General features: G+C 41.4%; 1 protein-coding gene across 2 annotated transcripts in view; it reads left to right on the top strand.

Moving 5' to 3' along the window:
- Positions 1–200: 200 nt before the first annotated feature.
- Positions 201–19,120, top strand: part of SPIRE1 (spire type actin nucleation factor 1) — a 206,452-nt gene continuing 187,532 nt past the window's right edge. For both annotated transcript variants that reach the window (XM_040619622.1, XM_040619623.1), the window contains exon 1: positions 201–522. In XM_040619622.1, coding sequence (XP_040475556.1) covers positions 201–522 — 322 coding nt within the window. The remainder of the gene's footprint in view (positions 523–19,120) is intronic.

Below are 19,120 nucleotides of genomic sequence, written 5' to 3' on the forward strand. Positions count from 1 at the left end.
GCGTCCTCGCCGCTCCTCGCTCGCCCACGGCCGCCGGGCCCTCGCCCAGTCCCCCGCCTGGTCCCCCACGGCGGCGCGCGCGGCCAGGTTGGGCGGGGCGTTCCGGGGATGTGGAGGCGGCGGCGCGCCGAGACGATGCTCCGGAGCTGAAGAGACGCCGGCACACGGCGCGGCGGCCGAGCGCAGCGCCGAGCCGCGGGATGGCTCAGCCGGCGGGCCCGGCGGGCGGCGGGGAGCCCCGGGCGGAGCCCGCGGGCGGCGAGGGGCCTCCGGATCCCGGGGCGGCTGGCGGCCCTCCGGACGCGCTGAGCCTGGAGGAGATCCTGCGGCTCTACAACCAGCCCATCAACGAGGAGCAGGCGTGGGCCGTGTGCTACCAGTGCTGCGGCTCCCTGCGTGCCGCGGACGCCGGCCGCCGCCAGCCCCGTCGCCGCGTGCGCTCAGCCGCTCAGATCCGCGTCTGGAGGGACGGCGCCGTCACCCTGGCGCCCGACGACGCGGGAGAGCCGCCCCCCGCTGCGGGTGAGACCGCCGACCTGCGCCCCCACGGAGAACCCTCCCCGCGGCCCCCTTTCCCTCACAGCCCCGGCCCTTCCGCCCCGCGACCCCCACCTCCCACAGGAGGACCCCCTGCGGCCCCCTTTTCTCCCTCGTATTCCTGGGCCCTGCCCTCCCGCTGCGCGACCCCCGCCTCCGACAGGGGGACCCCCCGCCGCGGCCCCCCCCCCTTTTTTTTCCTCGCAGTCCCTGGGCCCTGCCCTTCCGCCCCGCGAACGCCCACCTCCCAAGGGAGACCCGGGAGGAGCCAGGCCTGGGGCCGGCGGGGGGCGGGGGGCGGTGGAGTTTGCGCTGTGGTCTACCGGGGCCCCACGTAGGTCAGAGCAGGGGGGTGGAGGGCGGGGAGCGGCACAAAGAGGGGTTGTGAGGAAGGCGTCCGGGCGGGCCTGTGCCCCCCAGTAGGGCCGCGGACCTGCCCAAGGTGCTGGTAATTGTACAGACTGTCATAGGACAGCTGCCCGCGTCTTGCTTGGGAAATGGAGTGGGCTGGGTCCTTTTCACGATAAGCTATGTATATACACTCACCTGCCAGGGCTATTTACTTGGGATGTGGTAGGTGCTGTGAAAGGTTCACGTGAGATCGCGTCAAGGATAGTTAATTCTGCTGTCAGGAAAATTACACCTTTCAGAAGCAGTAGTCAGCTAATAGTATTTTTTTTTTAAATTTGGCAACAAATTCCTTCGGTTTGGAAATATAAAAAGCCCCTAGGAGAATTTTGCTATTTTGGGAGAAACAGGAGGAGACGAAATAATGATTTCTAGCTCCTGAAAGTTAAAAAATAACTACTATTTACCTGTGTGTTAAAATTTGTTGTGATGGAAAAACAGGCTTGTCAAGTGACAAGTTGACAGGGTGTCAGATAAACAGATAAAATGGATTTTAGTTAGGTTATTGTCTAGTGTAAATTCTTCAAGATTATCACCTACACGTTATTATGTAGCTAGGGCTTACGCAGAGATTTAGTGATGATGATGAGGGGATTGACAATAGGTTTCTCCTATCAGTTTTTATATAATTCAGTCTTTTGAGAAGCAGGTATATTAAAAACATAGAGAAATAATACGCCCTCACTTTTAGAAAGTTGATGGAAGTGTCAAAATGCTTAAGGTGAAAGATGTAATTCATTAGTCAGTAAAATGACATTTAATGCAAATCCTTATCTAAATTGATTAAAATAAAAAAAATTCAAGGTTTTAGTTATCAATTCTTTCACTTCCCCCAGAACATTAAAGTGTGTGTGTGTGTGTGTGTGTGTGAGTGTGAGAGAGAGATAAACACATTTTAGAACTTTCATTTATTTAAATCTGTTCTTCATAATTCTCTTGAAATTATTTCAAATAGTTTTTAGTTTATTTGATGTGTTTATTGTTTTTAAACTTGGACTTAATGTTAGTGGGAAATACTTGGTATTATAATTTACTTACAGTGTATTAATACGATATGCAAATATACATTTATTATAAAACATGGCAAAGCTGTGCCTTGGAATCTGGCATTTCAAGGGGGAAAATGGTTGTGTGCAACCCTCTTTTAGAAGCAGCAGTGGTAGTGTTGACTTCTGGAAGGAACAGACACGAGTTTACATTGTCTTTCTCCCAGAAGAGTATGGTTTAAGTTGTATTTATGGACCTACTAGTAGTTTAGTTGTCAAAGACTGATGTATTCTCGTGGTAGTTAAAAAAAATCAGAATCTCATATTGAAATGAATTACTATTTTGTATCATTAGTATGAGTGATAATATCTTGACCTCAATGTAAAACTTTATCTTCTTGGAGAGAATAATAGTTTCCCTGCAGTAGCAGTAATGGATTTGTAAACCACCCTCTTCTTCCTTAGTTTGGCTCATGATCTCTGCTACCAGTTGTTGAGAGAGGCCAACTAAAGTTCTTAATACAGTCTTGAGCATTTTAGGCTTGATCGGTTAAAAATCTTTAGGAAGTTCATACTAAAATGTTGCTTATGTTTATTTCCTCCTAGGATTTAAGAGTAGTTGCGTGGCTACAGACGGCAAGTGTCTTCTGAACACTTAATATTGATTCTTAAAAGTGCTGAATAGTTTAGTACTGTGCACATGTATAAATTCTATTTTTAAGGAAAAATGGTAGTTATGACGCCTCAATTCTAAGACGTACTTTTTCACTGTAGGATGTTTAATAGGATTGTATGTTGTTGGCAACCAACGGCATTTATATTTTCACACAGTTTATCCATTGACTTATTTCCAAATGGAGGTTTAGGGAAGTTAAGGGACTTGCTTAAATATATATTGGTGACTTTGAATCAAAATCCAGGTCTTTTAACCTCTAGGCTTAGAAACAGATTTGCTTTGAATTTGGGTCCTTATTCCTCCCCTTCCTAGCTGAGTGACCTTGAATAAGTTCCTTAACCTCCCTTAATTAATGAGTTAAAGACACTTAAGCTCTGCATATACAATCACCCTGAGTCTGGCCTTCTCATCTGTAAAATGAGAAGAGGTCACTTTTTCACGCAAGAGGGTTTAAGTGAGACGGTGCATGTAAAGTGACTGAAGCATGGCTTGTTAGGGAGCAGATACTCAGTACGTTTTAGTTTCCTTTCTCCCCTAATTGTGTCCTTTTGCACTACCATGGTGCCTGTGGTCCTGCTGTTCTGCATTTTTATTCAAAATTGGGACACAAATGTTTGGGTCAGCATTTCTCATTCTAATTTTTGGCTGAATAATTCAGTACGGGGCTGCCCTGTGCCCGTGTAGGATGTTCAGCCGCATCCCTGATCTCTACCCACTGGATGCCAGTAACTACGTCTCCTCCCCCAAGTCACGACAATCAAAAAAGTCCCTGGACATGGCCAAGTTTCCCCTGGGGAGGCAAAGTTGTCCCCTGTTGAGAGCCGTGGTCTAGCAGATGATGGGTGATACACAAGATTGTGTTCAGTGTGGAGAATTGGATCCTGGCTGTAATCCTCGAGTGAGTGAATCTTTGAGCTGGCCACTGTTCCCTCTGCTGTTGAGCTGAATGAGCAAGTGGTATCGCTCCACTTAGTCCCATGGAAAGAAAGAACCCCTCACATGCTTGCTTGACTTGTTTTGGGGTCGAATGTAGTAGTAACTGATTTTAGTTCTTGTTTACTTTTAACAGGGTCGATACATCCGGAATGTTCATATTCAGTTTGAATTCAGTTAGACCTACCAAAAGAGAATTAGGAAAATGATGAAAGATGTGGGAGGCATGGAAATGAGACCAATATGGGAGGAAGACAATGAAGAACAAGCAATTTTGTTTAGCATTCCTGTATAATCTAGGGCCATATACTAACATGGATGGCCATGAAAGCAGTGTGATATAGGATTGAAGGAGCTAAAGAAAAAGGAAAAATTAGCTCTTTGGAGGATATCTTAAGAGTAAAAATGATTAAATTATGAAATAGGGTCTTAAGCAGTATATTTTTTGAAGTATTTCTGTGATGACAGAAGGAAACATTGCTTAGAATCAAGAGGGCTTATGATTCTTCTTAGGTGTCTAACTTAACATTTTTATTTTCCCTTATGTTTATGTACTTACAGTAAACCTTATATAGTTTCTTATATGCAGGTTGATGAAGTTTTGCTTTCACACCTTTAATTAACAAAGACACTCAGGCTCTCCATATACAGCCTGCTCTTTGTCACCACTATGCCTAACTGGCATTTGGAACTCATTTTATTATACACATTATTTAGGAAGTAGTTATTGATGGAATTTAGGTTATATTCCAGACCTTTGTAAGATTAGAACTTTTTTTTCCTGGGATGCCACAGAGATTTATTAATAACAGTAGTCTTAGAGCTTAGAACCATTGTATGGTCTCAGCAGCTTCGTAGGCCTTAATACCCATCTGACAAAAATAACTTATTTCCGATTTTGATTCAAAATCTTTGATGTTAGATGTATAAAGAACATTTTAAAAATTACGACCGCATCTTGATTTAAAATCGTCTTAGATTGGTAGTAGGTTTTCCTGGGAGGAACAATGAAAGCCTGCGTGCATACTAATAAAGGCATCCCTTGGTATAGGGAACATTTGGGCTTTGTCTGGGATTTGAAAAGAGGACATGATCAGTCAAGCTTCTCAGTAAGTTTCATGCTAATTTGGTGGGAGAAATGGTCTTGAAATAATATCCTATTTGATTTTAAAGAGAAACCAAATACTTGTGGAGAAGGTTGAAATAGTGAAAACATGTTTTAAAACATGAATTCTTTTTCATTCTTGGTATAATTCTCGAGTGTTAATGTGCTGATCATTAAATGAAAGGAATATTTGAGATGTATGTGTATGTGTCCAGAGTAGAGTTTGGGGGTGAAAGATGGTATTAGGGGTTGTTGAAATGTCTCATCAGGCATAGTGATAGGTAAGAATTATTCCATTTGTACAATATCTCCCAATATATTGGGCTAATTCAGTTTTAAAAACATGCAGGGATGCCTGGGTGGCTCAGTCGTTGAATGTCTGCCTTTGGTTAGGGTTATGATCTCGGGGTCCTGGGATCAAGCCTCAAGTTGGATTCCCTGCTCAGAAGGGAGTCTGCTTCTCCCTCTCCCTATGCCCCTTCCCCCAGCTCATGCTCTCTTCCTCTCTCTCTCAAATAAATAAATACAATCTTTTTAAAAAAATGCATTGAGTTCCTACCACATGTACAAGCAGCGTTCAAGTTTCCGTGAGTAATGTAGAGATAAATAGTTCTAGTCATTGAAGAAGAGAAAATAAAACATAAACACAGCGATTAGTTTACCATGAAGCTAATGCAGCTTCAGCTCTGAGCCCACTCATTTACATGGGCCTCTTCTAGGCCCCTGCACACGATATGTGCAGATGGTCATTTGCACAATTAAGATATTTTAGCCATAATTGGTAAGATTGCTGCCACTTTTTACTCCAGTTTACCCTCCAACTACTTCCAGTTGTGTTGGGTTGTGTGGGAATAGCCACAGACATTTTTGGGAAAAATTTTGAAATAATGCTTTGTGGTTTGTATCTGTTTTTTCTGCCCTATGCAAAGGAAAACAGGGGAGTTTAGTCATATACAGGGAAGGGTATGTAAATAAGTTAGGACTTCTTTGGGAAGCCATTAGCCTCACCAAGAATTTTGACTCCACTTTAGAAGAAAACAATCATTAATCTACCAAGGACTACATGTTGGTAAGAGAGGACGAGTCATGCTCTGCCTGTTTTATTTGTAAGGTCAGAATCATTTTCCTGCATCATGAATTCTGTAAAATGGCAACAGTTCCCATCCTACTCTCATAATACTGTCATCAAAGCCATATTATGTTTTTCATTTGCTTCCTGCTGGCTAAGTAGAAAAAAGAGAAACTATTCTCTTCCAGATTTTTGTTTAAAATTATGAGGAAAATATTGCCTATTGCCAAATATAGTGGGTTTTTTGGATTAACTTTTTATTTGGAGATAATTTTAGATTTACAGAAAAGTTGGAAAGATAGCACAGAAAATTCCTGTATACTCCTCACCTAATTCTCGTAATGTTACCATACTAGTGTGGTGTATTTGTCAAAACCAAGAAGCCAGCACTGGCACGTTATTATTAACTCCAGACTTCATTTGGAACTATTAACTCTGGACTAATATTAACTCTGGACTTCATTTTTCTATTAATGCCCTTTTCCTGTTTCAGAATCCCATCCAGGATACCATGTTGCATTTAGTCCTCAGGTCTCCTTAGTCTCTTCTGGTCTGTCGTGATTTCTTACACTTTCCTTGTTTCCCCTGACTTGATAGTCTTGAGGAGTACTGGTTAGGGGTTCTGTTTGGATCTGCCTGATGGTTTCTTGACTAGACTGGGGTTATGTGTTTGGAATTACCACTGAGGGGAAGGCTTCTCTCATCATATAGGATTGGGGCACATTATATCCACACAGCACCACTGGTGATGCGCACCTTTGTTTGCCGGGGTTCTCCGTTAGACAGTCACTGTTTTTACCTTTTTCTATACTCTGTTCTTTGGAAAGGAGTCACTAAGTCCAGCCTGCATTGGAGAAGGGGGCCTCCTCCAGGAGGGATGAATTAATATTGTTATTACTACTTACTGTTATTTTCCTTCATATAATTTTATATTACATTACTTCTTAATATTATTTGGAATTCTTCTGTAAGGAAGATTTGTCCCTTCTCCCCCGTTTACTTATTTGTATCATCCTAGCATCATGTATATTTGATACTTTGTTATTCATTACCATGTTATGTTTTTGCTCAGATTGTTCCAACTGTGGCCAGTGGGAGCGCCTTCAGGTTGGCTCCTGTGTCCCTCCTTTTTTTTTTTTTTGTTTTGTTTCTTAAGATTTTATTATTTGAGAGCGAGAGAGTGAGAGAGAGCACAAGCAGGGGGAGCAGCAGAGGGAGAGGGAGAAGCGGCCTGGGATCGTGACCTGAGCCACCCAGGCGCTCTCCTGTGTGCCTTTGACGTGCAGCCATCCTTTCGTGTTTTTGAGCACATCTTCACTTTCTGGCACTACAAGATGCTTTACGGCTTACGACGTGTATTTTTTGTGCCAGTCTTATAATCAGACATACCTCTAAGGAGCTCCGCACTGGTTATGTTTGTTGATACTGGGGTTGTTTTGTTTTTAAGATGGAAGAAGAATTGAAATAGTAGAAGGTTTAGTTATTTTTGATGTTCAAACTTTGTTAGATTTATTAAGTATCTCTTTCTGGTATCTCACTTTTATTGGCATGCCTACCACTGTCTGTTTGTATATTTGCTCATCCCTTCAGCAGTTATGTAATGAATACCGTAGAGCCAAGTTGAATAGAGAGGTTAAGAGAGACCAGTCTGTACACACTGTTTATCAGAGGGGAGAGATAGATACCTGGGAACGAAAACCAGAGCAGCCTATATTGGGATATCAATTTGGATATACTGGAGCTGAGGGGAGGTCAGTGAAATGTGGCCTTCAGTCAAGTATGGATTGACTGAGATTATATGGATGGTCAAGAACTGGTTTGGACAAATGTTGTGATTAGTGGCCTTCCTCTTGTAAGTACTTATTAATACTCTGGGCTAGAGGTGTCCCTAAAGCTGCTTGTAAGTACTTATTAATACTCTGGGCTAGAGGTGTCCCTAAAGCTGCAGTGGAACCATGCAGAATGTTGGCGATCAACCACATTTGAAACGGTTCCCCATTTTGTAAACATATATTTTCATTACTGCTCTGCAGTACAGCATGTGGATAAGATATACTCTTGCGATACGCTCATAAAATGTCTTAACCAAACAAACAAAAAAATGAAAACTATCATTGGGCAAATGGTTTTTGGTTTTGGCTAAGTATTTCAGACTGTTGCATGGGATCATGAATACTTTAGGGACCAGAAAAATACTGATTTATATAAAGCTATGCAAATTAATTGGGAAAGCTAGTAATATTTTTCCTAATTCTGACTTCTGCGGAGTTACTTTTGAGTGGTAGTGTAACGGGGTCAAGATGGGGTAAGATTTGTTTATTCATGTTTCAAGTTTATTGGGCTTATCTGATTCAGCTTTTGCTGTTCTCAGGTCATTATCTCACTGGCATTCTATTGATTTTTAAATGTATGAAGGATAGACATTCCATGACACCCTATTCTGTTTTGCTGCTGGTATTGCCCTCATCATGCAAAGGAAATACATTAAGAAAATGTCCCAACAAATTTTTAAGCAATTTAAGCAAATTTCGACTAGTTGTGTAGGAGTTCAATAGTGTTTTTTTGTTTAAGCAATTTTCATCTAGTTGCATGAGAGTTCAATACGTTTTTTTGTTTCAGTGATGATAGCCTGGTAATGAAATGTTGGTCAGGAGCTCTTAAATACTTTTTTTGGTATGTTGTGTTAATTCAGTCTTTGGCCACTTTTCTTCTGTCTAAAAAAATAATTTCTTTTCACATTTCCTTCTCAAAATTGATTTTTTGGACTTTTCCTGGTTTTTAAACAAATTTTTCCCTTTTTTTTTGGAAGTTCAGCATACATACAGAAAAGTGCACAAGTCATTAGTGACACAACCATGTATACAGCAACCTGATTGAGAACAAAGGAGCATTACAGGTAGCCTACAAGTCTTCACATATATAGTCATTGTCTTAATTTTTATCACCACAGATTGGGCTGGCTTGCTTGTGAACTTTGTAAGTATAGAATCTTACAATATGTGTTTCTTGTGTTTGGCTTCTTTTGTTCAACATTGTATTTATGGGAAATTACTTGTTTTATTGCATGTAGCATTAGTTTGTTTTCATTGCTATATAATATTCAGTTGTATGAAAATACCAAAATTCTATGCATGGTCATATGAATTGTTTGGAGTTTTAGCTATTATTGTAAATAACACCACTATAAACTGTCTTGAATATATGTATGCACTTCTGGTAGGTATATATCTAGTAAAACTGCTGGATTGTTGCATTTGTGTCTCTTAAGTTTTAGTAGATATTGCCAAGTAGTTTTCCAAGGTGGCTTTTCAGGTTACCTTTCTTATTAGCAGTGTGTCTATTGTACCATATCCACTGTGCTATTTTGGAAATGTCATTAAAAAAAGAAAAGTTTACCTATTTTGGCAGGTATGTTATGGTACATATTTCATAATGGGTTTGAGTTGCATTTATCTGATGGCTAATCATGTTGAGTGATTATGTTTTTCATATGTTTATTGACCATGATGATGCCTCTTTTGTGAAATTCCTGTTCAGGACTTTTAATTACTTGTCTTTTTTTTTTTTTTAATCAACATATAATGTATTATTTGCTTCAAGCGTACAGGTCTGTGATTCATCAGTCTTACCCAACACACAGCACTCGCCACAACACATACCCTCCCCAGTGTCCAGCACCCAGCCACCCCATCCCCCCACCCTCATCACCACTATTTCCAAAATTTTTCATCACGCAAACAGAAACTCTGTACCCATTAAACTGCCCATTCTCAACTTCCCCCAGGCCCTGGTAACCTCTAATCAATATATATTATGTTTTTTGCCTTTTCTTCTTATTATATATTATGATTTTTATATACTCTGAATACAAGCCATTTGCCAGTTATATGTATTACAGATATCTTCTCCAACTCTGTAGCTTTCTTTTTCATGTTAATGGTATGTTTTGGTGAATAGAAGTTTTGATATATCACATTTTTATTATCATTGAATTCAAATATCTTTCTGGCTTTCTTTGTGATTTCTTCTTTGATTCATGCATTATTCTGTCAATTTTTGCTTGTATATGGAGGCTATATTATTAGGTGCATACCCACTTAAAGTTATAGCATGGTGGTTTTACCCTTTTATTAATGTGGCTATAGTTGACATGTATATGGTTACACCAGCTTTCCTTTTTTTTTTTTTTAAACACCAGCTTTGTTTGATTAATCTTTGCATGGTGTATTCCTTCCCATAATTTTACTTTCAAGTTTTTAGTATTCTTTTTTTTTTTTTTTTTAAGATTTTATTTATTTATTTGACAGAGATAGAGACAGCCAGCGAGAGAGGGAACACAAGCAGGGGGAGTGGGAGAGAAAGAAACAGGCCCACAGCGGAGGAGCCTGATGTGGGGCTCGAACCCATCACGCCGGGATCACGCCCTGAGCCGAAGGCAGACGCTTTAACCGCTGTGCCGCCCAGGCGCCCCTCAAGTTTTTAGTATTCTTATATTTAAGGTGTGTTCTTTACAAGCAGGATATAGTTTAGATTCGTTGTTTATGTAGTATAATTAATTAATTAATTAATAGAGGGAGAGAGAGGTGGGAAGGAGGGACAGAGGGAGAGGGAGAGGGAATCTTAAGCAGGCTCCATGCCCAGCACAGAGCCCAATGTGGAGCTCCATCTCATGACCCTGAGATCATGACCTGAGGCGAAATCAAGAGTTAGACGCTTAATCGGCTGAGCCACCCGGGCATCCTTACTTTGTCTTCATTTTAACAGCGAATTTTAATTAAGATGTAACTCCTAGAAAAGTGCATAAATGATGAATTTTCACAATGTGGATACACTCGTGTAGCCAGAATACAGGTAAAGGAACAGAACGTTATTAGCATCCCAGCAGGCCTGTCTGCGAACCCTTGCAGTCACCAGCCACCCCAAGTGTCACCACTGTCATGACTTCTAACACTGTAAGTTTTGCCTATATTTGAACTTAGGTATTTGAACATTCTACTACCTAATGTCTAACTTTTTTCTCTGAACTTAGTGAGATTGATCCATTTTGTTGCATATAGTTGTAGTTTGTTCATTCACATTTTGGTATCATATTCCCTTGTATGAATATGCCATAATTTATCCGTGGATGTTTGATTTTTTGGATCTTTCATTTGAGTATTCAGTTATTGGGAATTATGGATAATACTGTTGTGAACATTAGTAAGCATGTTTTTTGGTGAACAAAATTAGCATTGTATTAAGTATATCCCCAAAAGTGGAATTGCGAGCTCATAGTGTATGGGTATTTTCAATGTTAGTAGGTACTGCCAAAAGTTTTCCAAAATGGTTGCACCTAACAAACTTTATTTTTTAATTTTAATTTTTTGAAGTCTTTAATTCTGGTTAACATTCAGTGTTATGTTAGTTTCAGGTGTACAAATAGTGCTTCAGCGGTTCGATACATTACCTGGCGCTCATCAGAACAAGTACACTCTCAATCCCCCTCACCTATTTAACTTATTCCCCCACCCACCTCCCCTCTGGTAACCATCCATTTGTTCTCTATAATTAAGTCTGTTTCTTGGTTTGTGTCTCTCCCTCTTTTTTTCCCCCTTTGCTCATTTGTTTTGTTTTTTAAATTCCACGTATGAGTAAAATCGTATGATATTTGTCTTTCTCTGACTGAGTTATTTTGCGTGGCATTATGCTATGTAGCTCCATCCATTTCATTCCAAATGGCAAGATTTCGTTCTTTTTCATGGCTGAGTGATATCCCATTATATACATATGCACCACTTTTCTTTATCCATTCATCAGTTAGTGGACACAGAGCTGCTTCCATATCTTGGCTATTATAGATAATGCTGCTCTAAACACAGGGGTGTGTGTATCCTTTTGAATTAATTTTTTGCATTTTTGGGGTAAATACCAGTAGTGTGATTTACTGGGTGATCGGGTGGTTCTATTTTTAACTTTTTGAGGAACCTCCACACTGTTTTCCACAGTGGCTGCGCCAGTTTGCATTCCTACCAACAGTGCACAATTGTTTCTTTTTCTCCGCATCCTTGCCAACACCTGTTGTTTCTTGTGTTGTTGATTTTAGCCATTCTGACTGGTGTGAGGTGATACCGCATTGTAGTTCTGATTTGCATTTCCCTTATGCACCTCACAAACTTTAAAAAATCGAAACCAATCTAGGACATTGGTATAAATTTAAGAAGGATCTGACTAGTGTCATGTATATGGAAAGTCTGTATCCCTAATAATAGCGGGATCTGCGGGTCCGTATTTAGCTTCTGAAAACTAACTCTCAGATCTTTTTATGCTACTGTGCTAATGCATTTTTAAAAATTTGGGTCTGTTGTCTTTTTTCCCCTCACATTTCCCATTTTCTTCATGGCCTAGTTGGACTGGAAGCCAAATTTCTATCTAGTATGCTCCTTTAATACCTTGTACTTTTGAGAGATAAAGATGTATATAGATACAGATGATGAGTAGTGGTAGAATGCCACTAACAGTCACCACAAGTTGTCTGGTTCTGGGCTTGGCCATTTCTTCCTGGATTTTAGTGATAATACCATGTTAGAGGAATCTCGCATTATACCATTTCATTTATTCATTTCACTAGTACTAGTGTCTTCTGAGTGTGCTGTACTGGATTTGAAGGCACAAAGTAAAAGAGAGTGCACGCATACCTTCAAGAAGATCACAGGTGCATAAACTAACACTCATAGTATATTTATAGCAATTCTTAAGAAATAGAGATGTACAGAAAACTGTGTGAGCCCAAGGGTGACGGTGACTGACTGCTGGTATGATATAAGGCAGGTTTCACAAAGGAGACTGATTTTCTGGAGAGGCCTTGAAGGATGAGGAGTGGGATAAAAGGAAGACACTTAGGCAGAAGCAGAAATGTGGAAGAACTGTTCAAAGAACAGTAGTACGCGGATCGTAGAGTGTGACCCACTTCCCCATACCAGAAGCAGACACTGTTTAATCAGTCATGGCATTTTTGCTGCTAAATTTATAAGCAGCTTCAGAGATCTCAGCTGTGCTTCAGGCAGCCACTACCAATTATTTGTGGAGTTGGCACGTGAAGTTGAACCTGTTTGTCTTCTTTGCAGTGGGCGTCCACGGTGCCTGGAGCATAGGATGTGTGGGGGCGTGGTGGAGAATGAGACAGGCTAGAAAGGTATGTTGACTGGGACCAGGTTACGAAGGACATTTTTGTGCCGACTGTTGAGTTTGTATTTATAGCCTGTATAGGCAATGGAGAGCATATAGGGCTTTGAAGCAGGAAAATGATGTCAGCAGATTACTCTTTTTGGAAAGAGGACTCTGGGAGTTCTGTAGAAGGTGGATTGAATTGGGTAAAAACAAGGGCAGAGATACCAGTAGGCATTTCATACTATCATGAGATCTGAGTAGCCTTTAAGTTGCCTAACCAGTTGGGAGTATTATGGCTCCTCAGATAGGAGATGATGGAGGTCTGAACAAGGGCAGTAGAAATGGGGAGAGAGAGTCAGATTGAGAATAATCTAGGAAATAGTACAGGACATGGCCCTTAGTTTTTGGTATGAGGATGAGAAAGAGGAAGGAATCCTGGAAGGCTCTCAGACTTCCCACCTGGGTGCCTGCCTGCTGGGAAGGCAGGAGAGGCAGCATAGGGTGGGAAGATGATGACTTATACTTGTTAGAACTTAAATTGTCCTGGAAAAAATATTTTTCCAGTGGAGTCATATTTATTCCTACCGAGTTCCTTTGCTCTTCCAGAAGGTTGCAGATCAGCTGTTGAATGTCACATGGTAACATGGATATAAGATATAAGGGTAGGCAGCAGAAGGTGTGGTTTTAATTTTCAGCTCTGACGCTTGTTATTGTAACATGTTTGGGTAAGTGAATATGGGTGGCAGTTGTGGTGCTATAACTAAAGGCTCTTATGTTTAGGGGTAGAAGTACCTGAGAGATTTCTGTTGGCTAGGATGGTCTCAGTCATGATCAGATACCAAAGTGGGAGAGGAGATTCTAAGGATAATAACACAGTTATGCTTATGAAATGCATGAAAACCAGAATTCTTCATTTGATAGGAAATACAAAAATGTTTGGTATTGGCACTTGCTGCTAGACCTCTTCATATGATTTGGATTGGGGAAGTTCCCCCTCGAAGTTCTCCTTATTCTTGAATAAAGTGATAGAGTGCTGTGATCTCAGTGTATTTTTGAGGTCTCATGAAATTTAAGCAATTAATGTTTGAATTAATATCACTAAGGAAAAAATTTAATCCAAATCCACACTGTTTACAAAAGAATCACAACTTCCATCATCCTGTCCTCTGACACAGGAGTGTCAGGAATGTGGCTTCTGCATTGTCACTCCCTTCTGTTCCCAAGGCAGACATTGCTAAATGGTCACGGGTGCCTCCCACCCCATACTTGCCCTCACAGCTCTTTTGAGGATAGTATCCTAGACTGTCACTACCATTCAGTTTGAACTGGCACAAGAGATGAAACCTTTTTGCTATACAAGTCTTGAGCTTTGCCAAATTACATAAAAGAGACAAAGATAATATTTGTATTGAAATTTTATGCTGAAATTATTTTTTAGTGCAAAATACTTGATATTTAATGATATTTGCTCTGTGAGATGATATAAAGTTTAGTTAATTAAGGTTCCTGAATAGGAAGGGAAAAAGAACACTAATAATTAAGAAAACATATTTTTTAAAGTTTTATTTATTTATCTCTGCACCCCATGTGGGGCTCAAACTCACAACCGCAAGATCAAGTCACATGCTTCTGTGATGGAGCCAGTGGGGCACCCCAAGAAAACATATTTTTTAAAACTTTAATTTCACAACAAGATCAGTTATAAATTGTCCACTCTAGTACCATGAAATAGGTTGGGAGGGTTTGGGGTCTGGGCCAAACTTACTCCTAGATTGGGGGTGGCCATGATGGTGGTGAGACCTACCCTCATGGAAGTATGAAAATCAGGGGTGTTCGGTGTAGCAGCCAGGCCCCAAGAGAGCCAGAAAGGGCAGACAGTGGCTACAGGTAAGAGCCAGTAGTGGTCTGTGCTGGGGAAGTCTGATAGTTGGTTTTAGCCACTGATAGGAGGTCCAAGGGCTAGACTCTAGTCCTTAGGAAAGTGACTGGCAATAATAAGCCATGGTTTTGGGGGTGCCTGGGTGACTCAGTTGGTTAAGGGTCCGAGTCTTGATTTTGGCTCAGGTCATGATATCAAGGTTGTGAGATTGATTCCCCTGCATTGGGCTCTGTGCTGCTGGGCTTAGAGCCTGCTTGGGATTCTCTCCCTCTCCCTCTGAACTCCCCCCCCCCCCAATTGAATCCACTTTTTACCAGCTCTTCCAAAAAATGTGATGTCTTTATGCCTCTACACTTCTTTAAAATAATAAGACTGTGGCCCAAATCCTACAAAATGTGATTAAATGTATTGTTCATATTGATTAGTCAGGGATTCTTTGTCCTATTAAGAGGGCATAAAACTCATATAGCATATTTTTTTTCTTTACCCACATTTATTAGTCATGAGCAGTGGACAAGTAAACCAAAATGGTACTTAGAAAGTTTGTTTTTAGGGGCACCTAGGTGGCTCTGTTGGTTAAGCATCTGCCTTCAACTCATGTCATAATCCCAGGGTCCTGGGATCGAGTCCCGCCTTGGGCTCCCTTTCCCTTTGCCCTCTCCACCCCCCCCCACTTATGCTCTCTCTCTCTCTTACTCTCTCTCAAAGAAATTAAAAATTTTAAAAAAGAAAGTTTGTTTTTAATATCCCCCAACTTCCCCACTAGTGCTGACCCTGTGCTTCACTTTTGGGCATCCATTGCTTCCTGGGAGAATGTAGGACAGCTGGGTGGGTCAGCAGCCTGGGCACCTGTCGCAGTTCTTTGACCTGCAGGGAATCATTTACTCTCTAGGGCTTGAGCATCCTCAGCTGTAAAAATGAAGGTTTTACACCAGCATTAAAATATACAGAGTAAGTATTAATTATAAGTATTAATGAGATTTTTCATTAATTTTCTTAGAGTTTATTTTTTTATTTTTATTTTTTAAAAAGATTTTAAGTATTTATTTGACAGAGGAACAGCCAGCGAGAGAGGGACCACAAGCAGGGGGAGCGGGAGAGGAAGAAGCAGGCTCCCAGCAGAGGAGTCTGATGCGGGGCTCGATCCCAGAACACCAGGATCACACCCTGAGCCGAAGGCAGACGCTTAACGACTGCGCCACCCAGGCGCCCCAGTTTTCTTAGAGTTTAAAAGAGCACTGTGGGGGTTGGTTTGAATGGCATGTTGTTTCTAGAAATGTTCGGGGTAGTTTGGATGGATGCCTTTTGTCTTTAAAACGTTTTGGCAGAGGTGCTTGGAATAGTTCCACTTGGTGTATTGTAAAAATAGAAATGAAGTTTTCAACCAGAGATGTTCAGGGTAGGGAGATGCAAAATTAGAATAACCAGAATCATTCTTAGAGTGCTGTCAGTTTTGGAGGGAGCACTTAGGAAGTAAGATAAGACCCTCAAGGGTGTGCGCTGGCGGTAAAAGGTGACCACTAAACTATCTGAGACAGGGAGGAGGGAGGTGGTGAGAGGGCGAGGGGAGAACAGGGAAGGGTGAGGACTGGGATGCCTCCCTGTGAGTCTCGTATCTTCAGGAAAGTTTAACAAATTTATGGAAGGTCAGCTGCATTCTCTTCAGGTTGACACTGCGTGCAGACACAGGAGACCCCTAGAACTTACAGATATTGGGTGGTGGGCTTTGCACCTACAGGCCAAGTCATGGGGGAGGGCTACGTTAAATTATACGTAGGTATCTAAGGGGCCAAGTGATCTGGTGACTTATAGCTTTTGGGTTTGGAAGACAAGGGTCTTTTGGCTTATTTTATCCTTGGAGAGAAGGCTCAAAGTCTTAAATGGTAATAGAGCTAATATTAAGTGCTGACAAGCAGTGAGATAAGCAGTTTTCTTGTATTATTACTTTCGATCCTCACAATGATTCTATGAGATAGGTACTCTTCTTTTTTGAACATTATTTTTATTTATTTATTTATTTTTAAAGATTTTATTTATTTATTTGACAGAAAGAGAGAGAGCACAAGCAGGCAGAGGCAGAGGGAGAAGCAGACCCCTCACTGAACAGAAAGCCCCACTCGGGACTCAGTCCCAGGACCCTGGGATCATGACCTGAGCCGAAAGCAGACACTTCACTGACTGAGCCACCCAGGCGCCTCATAAAGATTATTTATTTATTTGAGAGAGAGAGCATATGAGAGAGAGAGAGAGAGAGAGCACACGAGCGAGAGAGAGAGCACAAGGAGGGGGAGGGGCGGAAGGGGAGGGCAAAGCAGGCTCCCCATTGCTCAGGGAGCCCAGCAACTCAGGGCTAGATCCCAGGACCCTGGTATCATGACCTGAGCCAAAGGCAGATGCTTAACTGACTGAGCTACCCAGGCACCGCAAGATAGGTGTTCTTCTTAGCCTCCGCCTTACAAATGGAAGACTGACGTGTAGAGGCCTTAAATTTAGCCAGCAACCTTCCTGGGATTCAAGCCACAGGAGTCTGGCCTGGATCCCTTGCTCTTAACCACTGTGTTCTGTTGCCTTGTGCTCGTGGGTGAGTTCTTACTCTGGGATATTCTGCATGGGATTAGACCGTACATAGGGTAGCCTGGGGTTGTGTTTGGGATGGTGAGAGCATGTCATATTGCTTTGACCTTTTCATGGTCTGCGTATTCACGTCCTGTAACAAATCACCACTACTGTTGTGGCTTAAAACAACACAAAATTATTACCTTAAAGTTCTGGTGGTTAGAAGTCTGAAAATGGGTCTTGTGGGCTAAAATCAATGTATTTTCAGGGCTGTGTTCCTTCTGGATGCTGCAGGGGAGAATCTGGTCCTTTCCTCTTCCAGCTTCTAGAGACTTTCCACATTCCTTGCCTTGTGTCCCCCTTCTTGCATTCACATGGCTCCAGAGTTTGCTTCCATCATCACAGCTCCTTCCTGGACTCTTCTGTGTCTGATAAAGCTCCTTGTGGTTATGTTGGTTCCGCCTGGATAATCCAGCATAATCTCCCCATCTCTAGAGCCTTAACTTAATCACAGCTGCAAAATCACTTCGCCATGTTAAGTAGTATATTCACAAGTTCTGCAGACTTTATAGTCTTTTTATTTATGATTTGATTGTAGAGATTGCCATTTCAGGCTTTCTTATTTTCAGTTTTGAGTAATAACTGATGAAACTTCACTTCCCACCACCCCAGCCTGAGCCATTGCTGAGCTCCAGCTATTTGACTGATGAGTGTCATCATTCTGGACACCATCACATAAGGAGTGGGGGGAAGGTATGTGTTAGGAACCAATGCAGAGAGGTATAATGTAAAAGGTAGTGGCTTTTAAAGGTCTTAATGAAGTGTAAAAATGAGTGGAATTTTATGATTCTTCATATGATTTAGCTACTTTTTCATTTCAAAATCGATACCTCTTTTACATAGTTGTAATCCTAGTAAACATATTTTGCTATGCTAGTTTTCCTTAGGACTCTGTTTTATCTATTATCTCTGTCTTTCCACAGGGTTAATAGTGGTAAGCTTAGCTACAATTTGCTGACCCCCTTCCTGCAGGAGGCATCATGCAGAGCCCTTCAAAACATTTTGTTTTTCATCTGATTTTCACATAAGCCTCATGAGGTAGATATCATTCCCTTTTTTTGTAGATGAGAAAGTGGGAAACTCTGGGAAGCATTTTACTTTAAAGTCACACCAAACAATTAGTTAAGTCTGGAAGTGAGATTCGAAACTAGGACTGCGCAAGTCTAAGGGCTTGCTCTTGCTCTCCTGCTTCACTGCCTTCTCAGGGCAACCAAGGGAAAGGCTTATTTAAATTCTTGGTTAAACATCAACAGTGTGAAGAAGAAAATACCTTAGCACAGGGCTGTTGTGGCAGTGGAACATTAAATTTTATTTCATTCCTCCTGACAGGCAGGCCAAGAAGAGGAACTTGAGCACACAGTCTTTGTTTGGTTAGCAAGTATACCAGTTTTCTCCCATGTCTAAATCCTAAATTCCTGTTAATCTTTGAGCAGCTTTACTGTGAAATGCTATGGCATAGAGGATGCTGATTTGATCCTTTAACAACCAAAGTAGAAGTGTCCTTTATACGGCTGTTTCTTGTGTCAAACGTATAACATTTTTTTTTTTTTCGGTAAAAATGTAACATGGCAAAAATGATTTTGTTGGGGAGATGGGTGTAAGCTAATGAATGCAAAGTTTCAGTGCCCTAACTTTTGACACTGAAACATCTGGTCATGGATTCTGAGCCCTCAGTGGCCACAATGTTTAAGAAACCCAGGTGTGATTAGGCTGCAGGGATTATTTTATTGCTAAATTTTGACCTGTTTAAAATTGTACTCTCTTT

This window comes from Ursus maritimus, unplaced genomic scaffold (genome assembly GCF_017311325.1).
Source record: "Ursus maritimus isolate PB19 unplaced genomic scaffold, ASM1731132v1 scaffold_33, whole genome shotgun sequence".
NCBI lineage: Eukaryota > Metazoa > Chordata > Mammalia > Carnivora > Ursidae > Ursus > Ursus maritimus.